The 21,444-nt window shown below is 36.4% G+C and overlaps 2 protein-coding genes across 4 annotated transcripts in view; one reads left to right on the top strand and one right to left on the bottom strand.

The window, feature by feature from the left end:
- Positions 1 to 17,998, top strand: part of LOC132701543 (uncharacterized) — a 32,122-nt gene extending 14,124 nt beyond the window's left edge. Inside the window, exons 4-6 of the mRNA XM_060669569.1 lie at positions 4,530 to 4,618; positions 7,232 to 7,304; positions 17,873 to 17,998. Of these exons, the coding sequence (XP_060525552.1) occupies positions 4,530 to 4,618; positions 7,232 to 7,304; positions 17,873 to 17,968 (258 nt within the window). The 3' untranslated portion in view covers positions 17,969 to 17,998. The remainder of the gene's footprint in view (positions 1 to 4,529; positions 4,619 to 7,231; positions 7,305 to 17,872) is intronic.
- LOC132701542 (RNA-binding protein Musashi homolog 2) overlaps positions 1 to 21,444 on the bottom strand; it is a 100,676-nt gene that overhangs the window by 13,734 nt on the left and 65,498 nt on the right. For 2 of the 3 annotated variants that reach the window (XM_060669567.1, XM_060669565.1), the window contains one exon: positions 1,641 to 1,899. In XM_060669567.1, the coding sequence (XP_060525550.1) occupies positions 1,641 to 1,899 (259 nt within the window). Of the gene's footprint in view, positions 1 to 1,640; positions 1,900 to 15,255; positions 15,351 to 21,444 lie in introns of all 3 variants that reach the window. The other variant, XM_060669568.1, reaches the window with a different exon arrangement.

Raw genomic sequence — 21,444 nt, 5'->3', positions numbered from 1 at the left:
AAACTGCATAAACAATGGGACTTTGCAAACTACTCAAGACAAACCGTGAGCCATAACAAGTCACCCATGTCAGGCGGTGTGCGGTTGGGGTTTTGTCCAGACAGGACCGGTGCACCACCAGGGACGATAAATGCTGTGGTTAGTGACACCACCCTGTTGTCTGCTTCCTGAACGTAAGCTCTTAGTTTCGGGTATTTTTTTAAGAATTGGGATAGTATGAGCGTCTTCCATTGCTCCATTGTGGGATGTGCTGTCAATGTTTTCGAAGTTGTCTGCTGTCTAGACGTTGACTGTTTTTCTTGCATTTTGAAGGTCACAACATTTAGGGATTGTTGACGGCTTCTTTCGCTCTCGGAGGAACATTGAGGTGTTTTTACAGTTAGTGCTACTTGGCTATTGCCTGTGACTCTGCCAGAAGGTTGGAAGCATTTGAACTCTGGCTGTTCATATTTTAGAGAGACAGTTACTAACCAAGAAGTGGTACGAAGAATGAATAAAGAGCCAGAATTGATAGACAGTGCCTTGGTTATATAATGAGGAACTCAGACGGCAAAATCAACAGCAAAAGAAGAACGGACGGAATATCTTGGTCGGCAAATCTAGAAACGTGGTACGGCAAGAGATCAACAGAACCCTTTCGAATTTCCACTAACGTCCGAAACGCTTAGGCACTCAGGAGAGAAAAAAGTTGATTCTGTGAAAGAATTTTTTCGAAAAATTCGATGGCACGCGCAGCCTTCGCAATATGCCCGCGTTTATCTTCGTCTTTGGATGTTAGCGCAGTTTCGGTGTCGTCTGCGACCAAAAATGACCCCCGCCACTGGGATCAGTCTAAAATCGCACTTGTTCCTGCTTGAGTAAGGTTATTTCGTATAGGAGGGATTGCATTGGAAGTTATGCAACTACGCGATTTATACGCTCAAAAAGTCATGACACAATTGTGCGCGTTTGGCTTTCATCGATTCGCCGGGAATTATCAGTATCGTACGGAAGTCCAACTTGAATCACCCATTTTTTAATTACAATTTGCGATAACTTAGCCTCTAACTCTACTCTGAGGACATCTTTAGGAGAGCATTGGATGGAACTCGGGGTGGAATAAAGATAAATGGAGAAAATATAAGTAACATCCGTTACGCTGACGACGCTGATTTGATAGCTAACAGTATGGAAAACCTACAAGAACTAATATCGTCTAGAACTTAATGCCAGAGAGATAAAGTACATGGTAATCAGCAAAACTCGTGTTCGAAAGAGTTGAGAAATTCTGTGGAGATCAAATGTCGCATAGAAAAAGCTCGAATCGGATGCTTCTGCATCTATTGCAGAGTTGGACAATATCGGGGGCTATGGAGAAACGAATTAATGCCTTTGAGATGTCTATTTACACACAACAAATAATGAAGTCCTGAACAGAATGAGATGCCGACCACAACAATTGAAAAACGTAAACTTGAATACTTTGGGCACGTCATGAGAAACGAAAGTAAATATATCCTATTACAAAAGTAGAAGAAAAAAGGGGCCCGAATAGAAGGAGAATCTCCTGGTTGGCAAACCTCCGCAAACGGTATAGTGCTACCTCCACCGAGCTAGTCAAACTGCCAAAGTTCGAATAACGATGATGATCGCCAACTTACCTGCGTGACGGGATCTTTCATGATGAGAACGTCGGTCACGTTGCCGAACATTCCGAAGTACTCTTTCAGCTTTTCGCTGGACGTTTGCCAGCTCAACCCGCCGACGAAGAGTTTCCCGGGGGCTGGGTCGTTACCGTTTCCGTTGCCCACCTGACCGCCGATGGGTGTGCTCCGACCGCTCGAGTCGGAGTGCGACGCCTTGATGCCGGCCACCATCGTGCCGACGTCCAGCAAGCCCTTGCCCTCGCCCATCGCGGCGCTGTGGAAAACAAACACTTGTTAATACTAGCAGATCACCCTAGATTGTTTAAACATATAATCCAGCGATTTCGCTATGAAGACTTAACGGAGCAGTCACAACATCGATATAACTCATGTCATATATTTTATATACTTAAAAATATACTTTTCAATGGCTGATTTAAGAAGAATTAGCATTTCAACGGGAGTTTTCAAATATGTTTTAGCAATGGTTGCAAACCGAATATTAGATGCACCATTTTCTAAGGGGCAGTTCCCAGAGTAGTTGAAGTCACCTTTGGTGGTTCCGTTGCTGAAGGTTCCAGGCACTAACCAGCGTTTTAATTGTAGACCAGTCAACACTGCGCCCATGTACGAGAAATTATTGCAAAGGACGAGCTGCAGCGACATTGTGACCAAAACAATTTAATTGGACATTTCTGCGAGACTGTGATGCTTTTGTTATGACAATAGTTTTGTTTTCACTGTGTTTTTGGATTTTGCGACTGTCTATAGGTATACTTCAATAGATAAGTTAGAAACTCTAGGTATAAAGCACTGGATTGATTAAAATCTTGTGCGGAAGAACACAAAAAGTGAAGTATGAGTTAACTGTGTCTGGAATCGATCTTGGTTAAGCATCTGGTACCACAGGGGGCTCTTACATAAACGATATATCCCGAGTTGTGAAAAACAGTAAAATTACATTATTTGCAGCAAGATATCAATGACGAAGTCGGAATTCTGGTTGTATGGCAAAAAACATAAAGGAAAGTTTTAATATTAATGTAAATGGCGTTAATTTACAGTGGGAGAAACATAAAACATTTGGGAATTATGGAAATTAAACTTTGGTGCACATTGTAATTAGAGAAATGAGAAAGTTTTCATAAAGGGTGGGTTTTATATGTAGAGCTGGCAATTTAACAACTTACACAAAATTGTTACTTTACAATAGCTTAGCGGCGTCACATCAGCGATATTGTCCAACTTTATTCTTTGGTATACCTAACGACAGACTAACTGAATTTCACAGAGTACAAAACAGAGCAATGCGCATAATTCTGAAATATAATAGAGATACACCTGTGATGATTATGTTAAATGTGTTCCAAATATTAACTGTAAAGCAAAAAGTAATGTTTGTTGCTTTTATATTTATATTATTATATTATATATTAGATAAAAAATATAGTAATGCCGCCATATAATGTAATATAATATAATAATAATAATATAATTGGGTTAATTAACTTATGATTATAATACTAGAAACCGTACTGATTTCATATTAACTGTAAAGCAAAAAGTAATGTTTGTTGCTTTTATATTTATATTATTATATTATATATTAGATAAAAAATATAGTAATGCCGCCATATAATGTAATATAATATAATAATAATAATATAATTGGGTTAATTAACTTATGATTATAATACTAGAAACCGTACTGATTTCATCCTAGTCAATCAATGTAAAACTACACATATGTTGAATACTATTTTAAATAAATTGCTGCCAGATTTTAATCGGCTTCCAAAAAATATTAAACAGTGTTATAGTTTAAAAACATTTAAATCAACAAAAATCTATAGAAATTTTATTCTGATTTTTTTAATAGTTTTTTTGTTGTCAAACAGTTTTTTTATATACTATGTACGCCTATACTTGTTATAAAAGAACAGTATTGTATTTTTTGAATTTTGTTGCTAGCTGGTACATTTACAATGTAAATATGATTGTTTTTTGTTATAGCTTTTATGCTAAATAAGGTGTTTATTTATTCAGTTATTTACTGAATAATCGACTACTTCACCTGGCCGGTCTTACTATATGGGGCACAAAAGTAGTTAATAAAGGAAAAACATTCGACTTTCAAAATGGGGCCCCCCTCCGTAAACTACTGAAAATGTCATAATTGTAGTAACATATTTATTCTTTGCAAGGAAATTCAATTATTGCTAAATAGTCTAAAAGATTAACATTATATTACTACAGTTAATTTTAAAAGAAAAACCTACTGCAAAACAAGCAATAATCTGGTTTGTGAAATGTCTAGCCCTAGAACCGATGAGAAGGCAAAAAGTGAGCTATAGTCGTAAGATTACCTAGTTGTTTCACAACAAACTTCACAACTTTGAAAAGGAACTAACCTCATCATAAAGAGGACATTTAAACATTACATTAAATACCGTTTACCTTTCGTGTAGAATACAAACAATGCAAGTTGTATGAAGAGATATATTAAAGCTAAGGAGTATATTGGAAAACAATCAAAAATGCTTAAGCTGTTGTAGAGCATCCTGTAGTGGGATTTTTTTTGTATTTAATAAGGATGTCAGCAAGACAGAGAACCCTTATAATCACTTGAGGATAATGACTTCTAACAAGAAGGAGATAGAAGTGATTTATATCAGTCTTTTTGCTTTGTGTTTGGTTAAGTTACGTTCTAAATTAAGTTACTAAAACTAGGTAATATGATCAAATAAAACTTAAGAGTATCGTTTACATTAAAAAGTAATAAGCAGTTTCGGAGTTACGTTCGGCTTTTTATTTATTTTACCTGCTAGGCGACATAAATTATTAGGAAATTAATCAGAGCGCCTAGTTGTATAGATGATTTTACAGACAGCGGTTTGTTTTCAGATTTTGCCGATTTGTGGATTGGTTTTGCTCGATTGGTGCTGGATAGCTTTCTGCACCGCCAAATGTTTCACGCGAACTGACATCGTTCTGTAAGTACCTCGACCTAAATTTAATTCTTAAATGCCATCAGGCAAAATTTTGTCCATAAATTCATGCCTTGGAGGCTTAAGAATAGGATCGCAATTTTACAAAACAATCCTAAACGGATTATTATAAGGCAGTAAAGAACACATTTATTTATTCTTTGACCCGCTATGCAAAAGATCATCATACATTTTTTGATGTTTTCATTACTTGTCATACTACCATCAGCAGTAGTAGGATTAGTTTGTTGACTATTATTATTAAGAAGAAATTTAAATAAATATCTTCACAATATCCTTGGCATTGATGGGTAACTTTATCTAAATAATACACCAACCGTCTCGTACGTTCATCAATCATGGACGCTACATTTAATACCAGGATGAGAAAATAACATTCTTACTAAATGAACGGTTGGACAAGCTCGCACCTATCATTAAGACCGCTTGTACGTGGTAGGTGAATATAATCAAGAATTTTGCGATAGGCAGGTATGCAAAATCTATACAGTCCACCAGGATTTTTGTGACTCCGACAGATAAACATTCAAAACATCATATCAGACAGTTGCTAGTTCATAGTTGCTCACGATTGAACCTGTACAGCTATTTTAAAAGACAGGTAAAAGCAATCAATTGGTGCATAATGAAAAGGTTTTCATCCTGGATTTTGTGGAGCTTACATATACATTTGAAAAATGTAAACTTTAATGTCCAGCACATTTTCATAAAAATGATTTTCTAACGGCCGTTGAGAGTTTGGCACGCAAAATCTGACCTATCCTGTATACGGTTAAACACAGGGTGTTTCAAAAAGCTAGGGCCAACGCTGCGCGAAGATTAGTCATCCCAAAAAAACTGAGAAAGGTTCATATAAAGGTAGGTTCGGTCACACACTTAGTTTCCATGGTACGTGGTGTTAAATATATATTTTTTAAAACAAATCCTCACTGTCATTGATGATGGACTAGGACTAGATTTCGATAGGATAGAAAAAATAAATGTTTATAAAAATACGTTTTGTCAATTTAAAAGTAAAATAGTCACTGGCGTAAGTCTCTTTGAGAATACTATGGTACTGGACTTTGCAATATCAATCCGGTTAACGCAAAATTAGCAATTATAAAAGTCGTTTTTTTTTTAAACTTGAACATTGGAAAGTAAACATTTCCGAATCTACGTCCCACATAGCATAAAGAATATTAATATCAATAGTTTTATGTCCAGAATGTGCTTGAATTTATATTCTTACTTCTATATTCTAGCAAGGTTCGACGAATGTAATATATTTATGTACGTTCTGTTTTCGTATTTTCGAGCAAGAGACACACGGCATTATCTATAGTTATATAGAATAGAATCAATAATAAAACAATAAAATCTTTACAAAAATATTTGCACATAAAGTTGTATAGTTTTCACTATACAATTTAGACTAATGAATACTCTTAGTTTTCATGGAGTAAGATTCTTTAAAACGTTCCATGTACAATTAATTTCATTTTCAAATATGTTAAAAAATATATTATGTGATATGTTTGTCGACTCCTAAAAGATTCCTAATATTAGTGCATAGGATATGCTGCTTGTGGCCAAAGTGCTAGGTGAAGGGATAACCAAACTGAATCCGTTTTTGTAATATTTAAAAGTATTCACAAAAATATTAAGTGAAGCTCTTTACAATGATAAGCCATGAAACTCGAAAACCCTGGGAAAATTAACGATACTAATGTAGCCAAAACAGGTGAATCGACGAGGTAATTTTATTTTACTAAATATTAACATTAGCGCCTTCCATTCAGGCACGAATAAGTTCAAATGTCATTTTTTGTTAACATGCCTTTGTTCGGATTTTGTTAATCTGCTTAAGGAAACGAATTTTTCATTCTTTTTATTTATTTTTTTTTTATGTATTTTGAATCTCATTGTTATCTCTACAATGGCCGCCCCCACAGAATCGAGACATCTTTTTGGCTTATGGGCAGAGTCAAGTGTATCCCAATAGCCGTGTGTCTCGCCAGATTCCTTTGGACGCAATAGGCTGTTGATGTAGATACCAACATACTTGGAGCATTTCGAAGGGATCCTACGACATAAGAAAGTGGCTACAGGTCTTGATATCTCTATATGAAAAATAGGGTCAGTTATCAATGCAGACGAAAAATGTGGTTTCTGTTATACATCAATGCAAATAAATGTATGTCTCCAATATTGCTAAAAAACTTACAGGTGCCTTATAAAATTGAAAATGTCTTTTTAATTTTGACAGGTTACAGGAGTTTGCCCGTACAGGTTGTATACCGTTGCAAAGATTAATAAGTTTTAAAAGTACTTGAACAACATTTTCGCATTTATTACTTTTTTTTATATAAGGTTAAAATACCTTCGAAATGGGCCTATCTATATGCCCACCAAAATTGGCCAATCCCCCGCCAAACATGCCGAGAATATATTTCCAATATCCTTATATGTAAAAGTCTATTTTAAGCACATTCTAGGTATATTAAGTAGCTATGTGGGGTTAATATGGCCTTTTTGTTTTGTTTGATGACGAATCTCCAGCTGAATGTTGGCGATTATTATTTTAAACACCCTGTACATGGGTGGGTGTGTACGCAGGACCCGAAACAGTTTCAAGAGCAAGCGCCAAGACGAGCTGCACGAGCTGCTGCTCCATCCGATCAACAGGAAGGTGAGTCCCTACACGCGCACACACATAATCAATACGTTCCCCCCTTGTCCGTTAGACGTCGCGACGCGCACTCTCGCACATGCATTAGTGATGCGGGGCGCGGTCGCGATCTGTCGCCATGGAAACGGGACGGTGAGCGAGCGCGCCGGCGGGGTGGCGTCGCGACGCGCACATCACCCCCCCGGTGTCGCCCTCTCAGTCGTCTGGTCGGACGCGTCGCGACGCGTATCGCGCCGCGCCCGTCTCACGTCCTTTTGTTCGTCCGCCGCCTCCGTGTACCGTCTTCTGTTGAAATTTCATCCACCGCCCAACGGCTCTGATATTGTCCTGTCACAGCAGTACTGTTTCCGAGTTTACTGCTGGTGCGGGACATGACCAGAGACGTCCTGCGGCCTCCGACGTTCTCCTCCCCAGGAATCGCTAGTGTATTCTCCCGGAAAATCAGTGTGACGTACCAGGGAACAACTCCACCATCCGTACAACCGTTGCCTACATATATTTATGTATTTTCCTTAGTCCTTAGTGTCACTATTTTTATCGTTTCGTATTTTTCGTATTAGACATGTATTTAGAACTACGTCATATCGATTGTGTTGGCCATTTTTGTTTTTAATTACACCATAGACTCTGCACCCTTAATATTTAGATGCTTTCCGTGTGTATAACTAATTGTAGCGAGTAGAATAAACATCGCACAAACGATTTTTGTTTATATGCGGTCGATTTTTAACCCCCCGATACCCCGGTTGATGATCAATCCATTGTTACGCGGACGGCCGGAATCGATAACCGCGCGCGCTCCGCGCCATCTGCCGGCGACCGACCGAACCGCTCGAAGCGCCGGGTTCGCACGCGGCGACGATAGATGGCGACACGGATCGGCTACCCGATACCAACCGGGACGATATCTTTGGTTGGCAGGACGAAAATTCGCTGGCGAGGAAATTCGGGCCCGATTTCCGTTCTTTCGATTACGCGAAATCCGTATACACCGATCTCCTTTACCCCGCGCGCCACCTCCCCGGAGCGTCTTCCGGGAGACGTCGCTCCGGGCGGGAAGGAGAGGACGCAGGGAAAATCGATGCCGGCTACGAAGCCCACGCGTTTTTCGGCAGAATTAAATCCGTCGACTATGCCTTTTTGACGAACAACATCCAATTCCCTACGGCAATACGAAATTAAATGTAATTTCCGGTACGTTTCCATCTCGATAAATTCGGTGGGATGTTTTTACGTGTTTGGGAAAGCTTCGAATTCTATATGAGTTATTTGCTTTTATCAATTTCATATTGTGGCACCTCGATAGTCAGGATTCGAAGGTCAAATTGGGCATCACACCACAGTAAAATTTACATTGTTAATAGATTTGTTAAAACCCTATGCTTTAGCACCGTTCCGGCATAGTTCATTTCAAATTCTAACCTAAATAACGTAAACCTAAAAAGGTGGATTATGTGGTTGGTAATTTTGAAATAATTTAGCCAATTGTGCAACCTCCACGCTAAAGTCGATCATGATGGTAATCTGCTATCTACAAAACATCTGGTTTCCTCCTGCGTCGATTGTCGTTGAATCGAATGGCTGACGTTTCGTCAATAATCCTGTTGGCTTCTTCAGAGCTTAACTGAAACTGTCAAGTTAAGCTCTGAAGAAGCCAACAGGATGATTGGCGAAACGTAAGCACAAGTTCGATTCAACAACAGCCGACGCAGGAAGAATCCAGTAGACGTGTAAATCGTATTCCAACAGTTCCCACTGTTGCAAATTTACGATCATGGTTGGAACGCTTTATTCATGTGCCCATGAACAGGAACGGTTATCGCATCGGTTGGAACAAACTTAATATACATATCTTGTCACCTTAGTCTGGGGCGAATCGTGTCACCGAATCACCTTAGACTAACTACTAACGGGATCTCATGAATGCGGAATTTATTATCATAACCACTTTTTTTTTACTCGGGGGTAAAATTTGAATAATAAAAACGGTATTTTAAATCTTTATAGATGGATTTCACTTATAAATCATATGCTCATTTTATTAATTACACTCAAATTTTAAACTTCGCGGGTAAAAGTAAGATTGCAACTCTTTTATATTATTTGAAAATATGTATTCCGAAAGTTATTTTTAAAAAAAGGTTTGTAGGATTTCGTAAAAAGTTTGGTGCTTGTGTAACTTGAATTATTTATTTATTTTTTTACATTTTTTTTTACTAGTACTAGTAATATATTTGTTACTTGCATATATCACCTTCAGACCTATTTTTGTGGCGACTTTAGCGGTCAACCGGATTAGGGTCCAACAAAATTAGCCCATCAATACACTGTAAATTAAATTAAACTTTGAATTGGACAAATAATAATTTCATTCTTTATTATTCCAATTTACCCTGACTACAAACATTTACATACAGCAGAAAATTTTCTTAATTTATTTTTTTAAATGCATGAGCGCCATTTACAAAAAATAACAGTTTCGTGCTTTAAGAACTAAAAGTACCGCCGAACCTACCATTACTGTACTTAAAGTGCACTATAAAAAAAATAAATAAACAAGAACTACCGTCAAACGAATACGAGTCGACTTAATTTAAATAAACATCCGCGTAAAATGGACGAATCGATAAATTGAACTATTTGCTCAAAACCGTATTATAAAGCTCATTAGATTAAAACGCCACTAAAATAGGGAAACTCGAAAGGGGCCGGCGCTAATTCGATTCATTAGGTACGTTTTTCCGCCCCGAGTGGTTCTTCTATTTAGATAGACAGGTCGGCAAAAAATTGCGATAATTGCAAAATCAAGACAAATTTTAACTTGATATTCGGCGATAGTTTAGGCGAGATCGATTTCAAGAAAACCATCACTAAACTCTAAGTAATACTTAGTAAAAACTAACCACAACTAACGTCTAGTTGAACTTTTGTAGCATTTTGAATATTATTATTAGTGCGTTTTTATAACAGAAAGTTTGCTTTGGTTTAAAAAATACAATTGCCTCTGGAAAATAATTAATGAATATGGAGCAAAGTTAACAAAAACACACTAGGTAGCTTCGGAATTAAAAAAATACCATATAATTGTTGATAAGTATTCATTCATTAAGCTCTAACTGAATTTCTATGGGTCAACCATCCATGTTATGAAAGGTTTTTTTTAACAATCGGGAATATAGGGAAGTCGTAATAGAATTCTAAAAATATGAACCTAAAGTTTGATAATTTCATATCCTATCCACTCACCGTTAAAAAAAAATTTATTACACAAAGAAAGTTAAAAGCAAAAATAAAGCAAGGAATACTATTCCACAATACATATTCCGTATAAATCTAAAATTGGAGATTTGGAGAACAGAATCAATATGACCATCCTAGAACGATTTGTAACTATATTCGAAATGAATCAAAACAGCGAATTTTTGATTAGCTCTTCTAAAATGAAACCAAAACAAAGTTAATATATGGTATTTCTTAGAGCACTATCTATCATTCTAACATCGAGTCGACATTTTTATATACATTAACATTTGAAAAATATCATTATTAACCTTTTTAAACCGAATAATATTATAAGGTTGTTCGGAAAGTCATTTCGTTGTTTCCCGTCAGAGGACTTAATTACGTTTTTTCGAAACCAACTTCACACTTAAGCCGCTTAACCATTATATGTCTTGAGAGCTGATATTGCAAGGCTTGTGTGTGAAAAAGTTCTATTAATTCTACGCAGTAGTTTTTGGTTGGTGCCCTTTTAAATATGGAGAGCAATAAGCAGCATTTTCGTCATATTTTACTTTTTTACTTCAGAAAAAGTAAAAATGCTGTCCAAGCGAGAAAAAAATTGACGGATGTGTATGGAGAAGGCGTGTTAACAGTACGCCAGTGCCAGAACTGGTTTGCAAAATTTCGATCCGGCAATTTTGATGTCGAAGATGCACCACGGTCTGGAAGGCCGGTCGAAGCTGACAAAGATGCGATAAAGGCATTAATTAGTTGATGCAAATCGGCGAATAACCACACGAGAGATCGGTGAGAGATTAAATTTGTCGAATTCGACTGTTTATGGCCATTTGAAAGGCATGGGCTTAACCTGGAAGTTCGATGTGTGGGTGTCCCATGTCCTTACGGAGCGAAATTTGTGTCGTCGCGTTGACGGTGATTCGCTCCTCAAACGTCAAGAAAATGATCCATTTTTGAAGCGGATTATTACTGGGGACGAAAAATGGGTTGTATACAACAATGTTAAACGCAAGAGGTCATGGAGCAGAAAAGATGAACCGACTCAAAGCGTGTCAAAAGCCAACATTCACCAAAAAAAGGTGATGCTCTCCGTTTGGTGGGATGTCAAAGGAATCGTTTTTTTTTGAGCTTTTGCCGGACAATACAACGATTAATTCAGAAGTCTATTGTCATCAACTGGACAAATTGAATGATTCACTTAAAGAGAAGAGGCCCGAATTAATCAACAGGAAGGGTGTAGTGTTCCACCAGGATAATGCGAGACCTCACACAAGTTTGGTCACTTGCCAAAAACTTTTACAGCTTGAATGGGACGTACTGCAACATCCACCATATTCTCCAGATCTGGCGCCTTCCGACTACTATTTGTTCCGGTCCCTGCAAAATTTTTTGGATGGCAAAACCTTTACCTCAAATGAAGATGTCAAAAACCACCTGAACCAGTTTTTTGCCAGCAAGGACCAAAACTTTTATGAGAGGGGAATTATGTTACTGCCAGAAAGATGGCAAAAGGTGTTGGACCAGAATGGCCAATATATAATTTAATAAAATATTTATTCATTATACGAAAACTGTCTTTCATGTTCCCCAAAAAAAAACGAAATGACTTTCCGAACAATATTTTAGCCGTTATTCATGAAATAACGAAAAAATTAAATTAATTATTTAAATTTTAAACCAAAAGTAATCAAAGCCATGAAAATCATCATGTTTTTCAATATATAAGTATACAGTGTCCCATAATCGGCACTTCTGGTGGAAATGTTTATAGAAAAATGGAGTTTTCGCAGTAATGTGCTTTTTTATGATAGGAAACAAGGGAGAATTATCTTATCTAGGGTTACTAAAAAGAAATGTGTGTGTAAATTTAATATGCAGTTATATATTTGGTAGTGTACGACCAAATCAATTTCAGAATAAACAGCTTCGAAGAAAGGACAGAACCCAGACTCCTCAAAAAGTATTTTCTCCTGAGTCAAACGGGTTTATCCTACGCAAAAATCAAATAGGATGGCAGGTTTGGTTAGCTTTGGTTACTTTTTGCTTCCTCCGTTCGAACCAAAGGAGAATCTTTAAGTTCGCAGAGGATCAATTTTCTCCAGCTCTAGGTAAAGTATACAAAAAAAAACAATTAAAAAAAACTGGCCAGGTTTTGTACATAATGCTTCACTTACTGACTTCAATTTTAAGGTGCAATTCTAATAAAAAAATTCTTCTGCCAACAATCAGGTTAAAATTATCTAATCTTAAATAAAGTTATATATTCGAAAAATTTTACAATAATTTTCCTAGTCTCGGTCAGCAATGACATGTAATATGTTCCTATACGATTAAGAAAAACAACTGGGGCTATAAAAAGAGACGGCCTTCTTTGTGGGCCAATAAATTTAGGTGAGGGAAATTTTCATTGCACCATGTTTCGATCTCTACAGATAAATGAGATACCTCGCAAAATTGTGAAAACAAAATAAAGGACAAAATGGATGTCGTAAGGAATTTTCATCGGAGACATTAGCAATGCCGCGTATATTAATAATGAATCGAGCCCCATTTCTAAGGGATCCGACGAAACTTTTCGCCGTCTGACGTGAACCCATCCTACTCGTCCCCCGCTTGGACCCGAATCGATACAAACAACCCTCCCATTTACGTTCGGCTAATCCGTACGTACGGCCAGACATTTTCAAATATTGACTAGCCGTTCAAAGCTCAAAAAGTGTGCCGCGGCGTTTTCATTTCCGTTTTTTTTTTTCGTAAAAGGGAAATATAATTCCTCGTATCGGGGATTATTATTACCGCGTTACGATACAAAACTTCTATTATTAGAAAATCGATTCGTAACGAATGGCTTTTTAAGGCCGCGGAAAATACATTTCCAATGATACGAGAAAACGATGAGAGATGAATATTTTATCGAGTCGGCTCGACGGTCGAGAAACGGAAAACCCTTGCGCACGATAGACTGACTCAATACGATCTAGGTCTGCGTATTTTCCTGCCCATACGGTTCGCGTCTTTAACAGCTTCTATTTCTTCAAGCTAGAGCAGTCCAAGTTCTATCAAATTTCGTTATTTCAGGTAGATTTGCATGTGTTGCTCGTCATATAGATGCAAAATTATAACAATTTTTACGTGTACAGTACAATATATCGACGGATGGAGTAGACAAGAGGACAGACAAATAGACAAAAAGGTGAAAGGTACGGAAAAACATTCTTTAAAAAAAGTTTTTGCTTGGTTTAAAAATAACGTTAGTTTGTTTTTTGCACAGGGTACAAAACCAAATTTCAAAACACAATCATCGCATCACATATTACAGTCGCCTTATAGCCCATTCATTTAATAATTTTTACGAACCTGTCAAAATAAGAAAGCTGCCAAATACTCCATCGAGCACAAGTATCGTAAGTAAATTAAAATAAACTGAATTAGTTATTGACGTAAAGGCGACTAAAAAAAAAGACATCAAAAAAGTAAATATTTCGAATTTTTGTTTGAATATTTGTCTTATTTAGAACATTTATATTTAACATTTTGTCATTAATCCGTAAAAAAAAGCAAGTTTTATATTTGTTTTTCGGTGCCCTGTTCTAAAAAACAAACGTCAAGCATTGCGAACTTTATTTTTGAAGCAAGCAAAAACATTTATACAGAATGAATTTTTTCTCGTATCTTTGAGTTGAAAAACCGTGAGCCTAATAGTCTCATTATTACAGGTTTACTTTTGCCTATAGGGATAGTTTCAATGATTTTTCAGAATTTCTTAAAAAGAATCTGATAATCGTGAGCTTTTTGTTACCAAACTATTCTAAATTGAGATTTTGTCATTCTTTTAGGAGATTTACATGTGCCAAGTTCTCTTTGGCTGATGGTTGTTCGCCATAAATATAATTGCAAAAGTTTAGCAATATCGCAGACTTCTCCAAATTTCGAAAGCATAAACTGATTTTATACGCTAGTCCATCTCACCACGCAGTTATAGCTTCAGCCTCTCACCTGACGGTAAGTTTGTTTCTTTTGCAGTGATTGGTTGCCATTTACCTTTTTTTTAACAACCTTGACCAGACTGCACGGTTTAAACTTTTTTTGATTTTATAGACTTGTAGGTTATGCTTTGGATTTTATTAGTCTTGCATCTTCTTGAGATAGCTTTTAGGACAAATACAATTGGCGGTTTTTGGTTTGTGTTTGGGTCATTCCTAAACAAACCGAGCACGATTCAAATAATGGAAATACTACGTCAAAGGGTCTAAAAATTAATTTGTTTTAGGAGTCTCTTGAAAACGAGAGAAAATCAGTTTTTTATTTTTTCCTTTACAAAATGAAAAGCCGGTTATAATCAAACGAAACGGTCTGACGATTGTAGATCGACGAACTGGTCTACATCGGGCTGAAATTTCTCTACTAGCAAACAAAAATAATTGTGGATGATGGATACCCGCTCGTTAGCGAATAACAATCGTTATAGGCATACAAACTGCACAGTTATTAACCTGAATATCTTCTTAGTTTGCTGCTTCTTGTTATTTGTTCTTTAATTCAATTCAATGTTAACCCAAACGCTCTCAAAATATTCTATAAATTTATAAAAATCGTTTCAAATATCTATACGGATCCTAGTTGCTCCTATAGACTTTCTCGCAAAACAAAAAAAAAACTGACAAGCGCTCTATTTATTTTCTGCTACGCTACTGGCCGCCCCTATTTTTACCTTCCTGCGCCGCCCGACGTCCCTGCGCGTGGTAGTCTGACATCGCGTCCATTTTTTTCTCGCCAGTGTCTCCGTTCAGCCCAGTATCTGCGGAACTTGATTAAAAAAAAATCGGTATAAGTCTTTGTTAACGTTTCCACCAATACAAGAAGTGTCTACGGCATACAGGCGACGCTTAAATGATTTTTTTTTGTTTAGTAATGCAGCAACCACAGACGTGTATACGGCCAACGAAAACAGCTACTCCTCTCGACTGAGCTATATATAATAGGTTATTAATATGCTACAGTTAAAACTTCCTACTATGTAGATATGGAAATAAAATACAGCAAACGTCAATGAATTTCGTGGCCATTTCTCTCAAATTTCTCGCAAAAAAAAGGACCACCAAATCTGACCAAAACAATAAGAAAATTACAATAACGTAAGGATTTCGATATAATACAGGGTGTTGATTAAATACGTAGCGTTTAAGTAAAGAATCTGTTGTCACTTTGAAGACAAAATTTAATTAAGAGCTTAACGGAAACTGGTCTGCTTTCTACTCTGTACCTTCTTATATACGTTTGTGGGCGGGGGAGGGGGGGGGGGGCATGAACGTTACTGAAAGATGAAAGATCTGAGAGTTTTAGTTTTATTGAATCCCGGTCTCATGACAGCAGCAGCAGTTACTGATGAGTTTAGTGGTCGCAGTCATGTTTCTTGTTTCATGTTCCTTTATCCTAGTTGATATTTTTAGCCACGTTACTTCAATTATTAGAATGCTGTAAACTGTCCAACGAAATTTTATCTTTGACGGATCGAAGATGTTGAGAGAGTTTTATGGAAAAGTGGTGAATCTGGTTTGATATTTTTATGTTTTGAATTTAAAGAAGGACGACAATGGCAAATGTGGAGTTGCTTTAAGACTTATTTTCTTTCGAAGATTGTAGTGAAGTGTATTTTGTCATGTATCTCTAATGCATATGTTAGGTGTTTTAAGTTTTAGGTTCAGTGATTTGGGTTGAGATAGTATTACATCTCTGTACCCAAGAGAGTTGATAACCGATTATTTTTGAGCTGGATGGTGATGACAATGCATTAAGTATAGAGTTCTGAGCGTAGTTTTTCTACAAACCGAATGACCAAATTTAAGATCTGTATAAGAATATTTAACAATGGAAAATTATTACAATAACAATGGAAAAATGTATGTTAGGGTGTAGAAAATGGTGAGGATGTTCTAAAAGCAGGTCCAGAGTAAAATTCAGACCAGTTTCAGTTAAGCTTTGGAGAAGGGTGATTGGCGAAACGTCAGCAATTTCGATTCATGAACAGCGGACGCACCCAATGAAAGTTTCTTTGAAAAAATTAAATGTTTTAAAATTAGTAGAAATCCAAATTTCCATTCCTATTTTTTAATGACAAATGTTATGCAATTATGAAAAAAAAACGAAAGAGCGACCTTCCCAATTAACACCCCTAAAAAAAAAGTTTGAAAGGACAATTAAATATAATAAATAAATTACGCTACACGCTCAATAAATACCTTGTATAATACCATTACAACGTATAAAAAACGCATATAGAGGCGTAAAACCGTGCGCCTAATAATTTCATTATTATAGCACTTATATTTAATTTAGCCTGTGCCCTCACTTTCTTTAATTGCAACATACTTTGAAAATATACGTTTTATATTATATCTTTAAATAAAAAACTAGTTATATCTTTACAAACTATTCGAGATGAAGATTTTTTCGTAATAAGTTAAACAAAAGTTAATTTTTAGGACAAAATTTACGATTTTTCTTCGTCATTTAAAAATTATATAGTGCTTAGTATCTGAGATTCTGAATTCTAATTGCCAAAGTTATAAAAGAAATAAAAATATAGCATTAAAAGGCGTAATTAACTTTCACTTTCACGAAAATTGATGTGGAAAAGATCAAACTATAAATATTTATCCTGTCGGTATACAGGAAAAACAAAGACAATCTTTTCGGTTAACCGCATTTCCATTAACACCCTGCATGTGACAGCGTTGGGACGGCAGACCCGTCCCAAACAGGTGTACTCACTAACAATGCCGAGAAAATGAGAGCACTCTACGGCACCTACAGCTATAAAAACTGGCCGCTGTTGACGTTATAGTTAATGTGTTAGTCGATATACGAAAAAACAAAAGCCCCTCGGAAATGGTAAATGGAAAACTCTGATTTAGTCACTACAAACGCTAGACGAAAATACAAAATTACAAACACTACGATTTCATCCCTACACGGTTTTTATGTTCACTACTTCGCTATATATAAGTATAGGTATGTGTGCTAGATAAAACATCTCTATATTTACAAGTGTTAAAACACGGGACACCAACATGTATGTACATCGTGTCTCGCGTACGTCGTTCGTTATAAACAAATTATAAGGATTATAAGTGTCGGATTACAACGATAGAACAATATACAAATTAAAAAATAATATATATAGTATCTACGGTTCTACTCGCTACAACTAGAGGCGTTTAACTTGCGGTGGGCGTGGCCTACGCGTCGCCCGGCCAATCGGAGGCCGCGAAGGGCGCGGTTTTAAACGCACCACGCCCGCTTTAACGTATATAAATTTTCTGTTTCAGTTTCTAACATTCGATCAGGTATTCGAACCCAACCCGGACCTCTACGCGACTTACCAGGAAATGGACAAAGCCCTAAAGGAACGGCAAAACTGTTAGGGACAAATATATTTACGATTTTAAGGCCGAAGTGAAAACCTTCAAACGTGAAGACACCCAAGTACCGATGTTCTCGAATTAAACCGAGTTTGTATCCGACTTGCACGGATTACTTTCTACGGCTTCCGTAATTTAAACCTCCCCACCCCATATTATACGTCGCAGAATTGCGTATTTCGAACTTGTTAAAAAAAACAACAATCGATGCCTTTCTTCGTGATTTCAACGCGTCCACCGACGAAAGTCAAACATGGGATGTTTGTTTTGATGTGCCAGGCCGTGGTGCTTAATTAAACAACGTGGATGTCTTTGTTGCTTTAAATATAATATCGAAAAATGCAAATATTTGCGGTACCTATGCGTGCAGATAAAACGGCGTGGAATATTTTTTATATACCAAAGTATCATATACCGGGTGTCCCGATAACGAGACGCTATTAGGTACATGGTAGGCGGCAGAAATTTGAAAATAAATTATTAAGCAAATTGGTCAACAGACAAAGCTGGGAATTATTTTCTAGTTTCTGAAATGACCGCCAGGAGGCGCCGAAAGATTCGGCGCATTTTTAATAAACTTGCGAGTTGTTAAAAAGAGCTTTTCCCGTGCCGTAGTAATTGTAGTCTGGGACAATAATATATTAATAGTGTATGTCAGCTGTTGGGAATCCTTAAAATATTTGACCATCCTTTATTTGACTGCTTTTTTCATGTTAGGATAAAGATATGGAGATGCGGTTTTCACTATTATTTATTTCAAAAATTATTAATTTATAGACTTTCATAAAACGCCACCTGCTGGTGAGGCAATCAATCGCAAGTCTGTCAGTGAGAGCCCGATTGATAGCTTAGGCAAACCGTTTTTAACGACTAAAATTTTATTAAAATTAAAAAGGTTTAGGTCCTTTTTGGAGTTACGCCAAGAAAAGGGTTTCTTTTAGAGGGGAGAGGAACGGTACTCCCTCACTCAAACTCTGGTTAATATAAGAACATTTTGCAGGTTTGGTTTCACTACAGGACATTTCGGAAATTCAGCATTTTCTCTTTGCAATAGAATTTTTTTTTTAATTTTTGGGACAGGGCGTTTTTACAATTGCATGTTGCTTTTACTTGGACACCAGGTATACCCAAGTGACAAAATTTTGATAGTCGTATAGGCTAAAGATTAATATATTTTTTGGTTTCTAATTTATTATATATTTTAAATATTTTTTGTAAATTTGTCCGTTTCATTTCCAAAAATGTCCATATATTTGCCTTAGAAGCAGATTCTTTAATTATTCTGTTTTTAAAATAGACTGTTAAATTTATTCACAAAAATATAGATATATACGTATTTTTATAAAGCATTTTCCATTTTTATAGGTTTGTCCACCTTGTTTGCGTTATGGTTAGTTTAAATATGTTGTTTGGTTTTTGTAATTGGCTGACCAAATCCGAATAAGTCTCAAATTGATTCGCTTTCGAGACTGTTGGTTGATTTCTAAACATTTTCGATCAATATTAAGTTTAAATTTTAATTTTCGTTACTATTCGACAGAGAACCTTCTTCTCTTTAAATAAAACAATTATAATTTATTGTTATAGAAAAACTTTAACTCCGCTCGGCCGTTTATGGTAATAAATGGTGGCCCACAGTGGATGGCCTTTTAGAAATATCTGGCGAGATTATACAGGGTGATGTAAGAGGAGGTGCTCTATCGCTCTAAAATATTTTCAAATCTGCAGTGTTGCCGATTTTATATAAATGTCTCAACATCTTGCTTAGTTTAAATGGCACCCCCGGTATATCCTTTCATATTTGAATTCTACTCAAGACACAAAGTAGATTTTGTTCCGGCATCCTTATGCCTATATCTTACCGTTACAAAAATAACGAATAATTTCTTATATTTTTGAACAAAAAAAACGAACTTTTCTAGACGGTTCCTGAACGGTCTCACTCATCTTTCCTGGTATATCATTTTAGAATCAACCTACAGGGAGTTTTTGTACGGGAGTTCTAGATTTCTTCTATTGACTTCTTTTTAAATAGGAAAAAAAAATTACATAATATCAACATCTCGAAGAACTTCGTAAAACCTTCCACTTAATTTAACTATTTGGCGTCCGCTGTAATTATAATAATCCAATAAAATGTAATAAAGTATGACATTTGAAATTGTTAACCCTGTTCACGAAGAATACTTTGGAGCCTGACAGAAAGGAATTCCTGTCTTGATTAATTGACTTTCGAAAAAGGAATTCCCATACAAAATAGTATTTTTAAGATACTGTGGATGTTCCATCTAAAATGGCATGTCAGACTGCAAATATTTGACCTCTGTAAAAGTTCGGCTTTCTGTTCAATTAATTTTTTCAAGAATCCAAATTGTATAAGGTATAGAAAAACTGTATAAGGTATAGAATTTAATTATTTGGGGTTTTGTTAGGAAAGATACTAAACAATATTTATTTCGCGGACAGAGAAAGTCCATTTGGAATCCAACCATCTTTAGAGCCAGCATGCAAAATAGTTATTCTTTTACCTCTTTTTGATGACGCGTTTGTTTTACACTTATCAGTTGAGTCAACCCAACCCCTTTCCGGGGTATCATAAGTGTCTGATCCAGGTTTCATCCTGTATTGTTCTCTGTAAATCTTAATTTTTTCTAGATATTCCAGACGCCATTTCCGAGTTCTAAAAGATTCCATTAAAACTTGGCTTTTGCCAATTTTTTTAAATCTAAAACCCATGTATTGAATAACTTCCATAAGGTAGTTCTGCCTAATTAAGATATCTAATGTAGGCATGCTTTGTTCCTCGTATAACTGGTAAATTTTACGCATTTATTACATTTGGGCGGGAGCATCTCCTGAGATACACTGACTCCCACATATTTTGCATAATTCACACACGATTTAACACACGCTGTATTACACAGGAAATAAGAATGATTACTAATAAACTTAAACTAAGTAGTATACCAAACCAAAGAATATTAAACACAGGTAGGTATAAAATTATTTTCTATTGCGGACCAAAATTTTACCTGAATTTAAATTCCGAAACTTTAGGTAATAATCTTGTTGCGTTGTATGTTAGTGACCACCCTTGGATAATCCCATTCAAAAGCAATTGGTCACTTTCTTATATCTATGAACAGACCATACCATACCATATAGAAGCGGCAACCCCGCATACTCCTCTTACACCGCTCTGGCATTTATTTTATTTTATAAATACGATGTCCCAATACTGGCCATTCAAATCTATCAAAAATAAACCGGGTTCGCCCGGTTTTCGGGACCGGCCCCACAAAATGGCGGTGTGCCATACCAGGAGAGTATCCGCCCGAACAATAGCCAAGCAGGGGTCTATTCCGGTTTCTTTTCAACTCGCAACCCCTACGGGAGATTGGGAAAAAAATTACGAAGATGTTGTCCCCGCATACCTAGTTCAAGTAAGTCGTGAGTACTTAAAAAATGTGTTATACATG

Source organism: Cylas formicarius, unplaced genomic scaffold (assembly GCF_029955315.1).
Source record: "Cylas formicarius isolate icCylForm1 unplaced genomic scaffold, icCylForm1.1 PGA_scaffold_4__25_contigs__length_36172078, whole genome shotgun sequence".
NCBI lineage: Eukaryota > Metazoa > Arthropoda > Insecta > Coleoptera > Brentidae > Cylas > Cylas formicarius.
The sequence above is the reverse complement of the archived record's forward strand: the minus strand, read 5'-3'. Positions and strand labels throughout refer to the sequence as shown.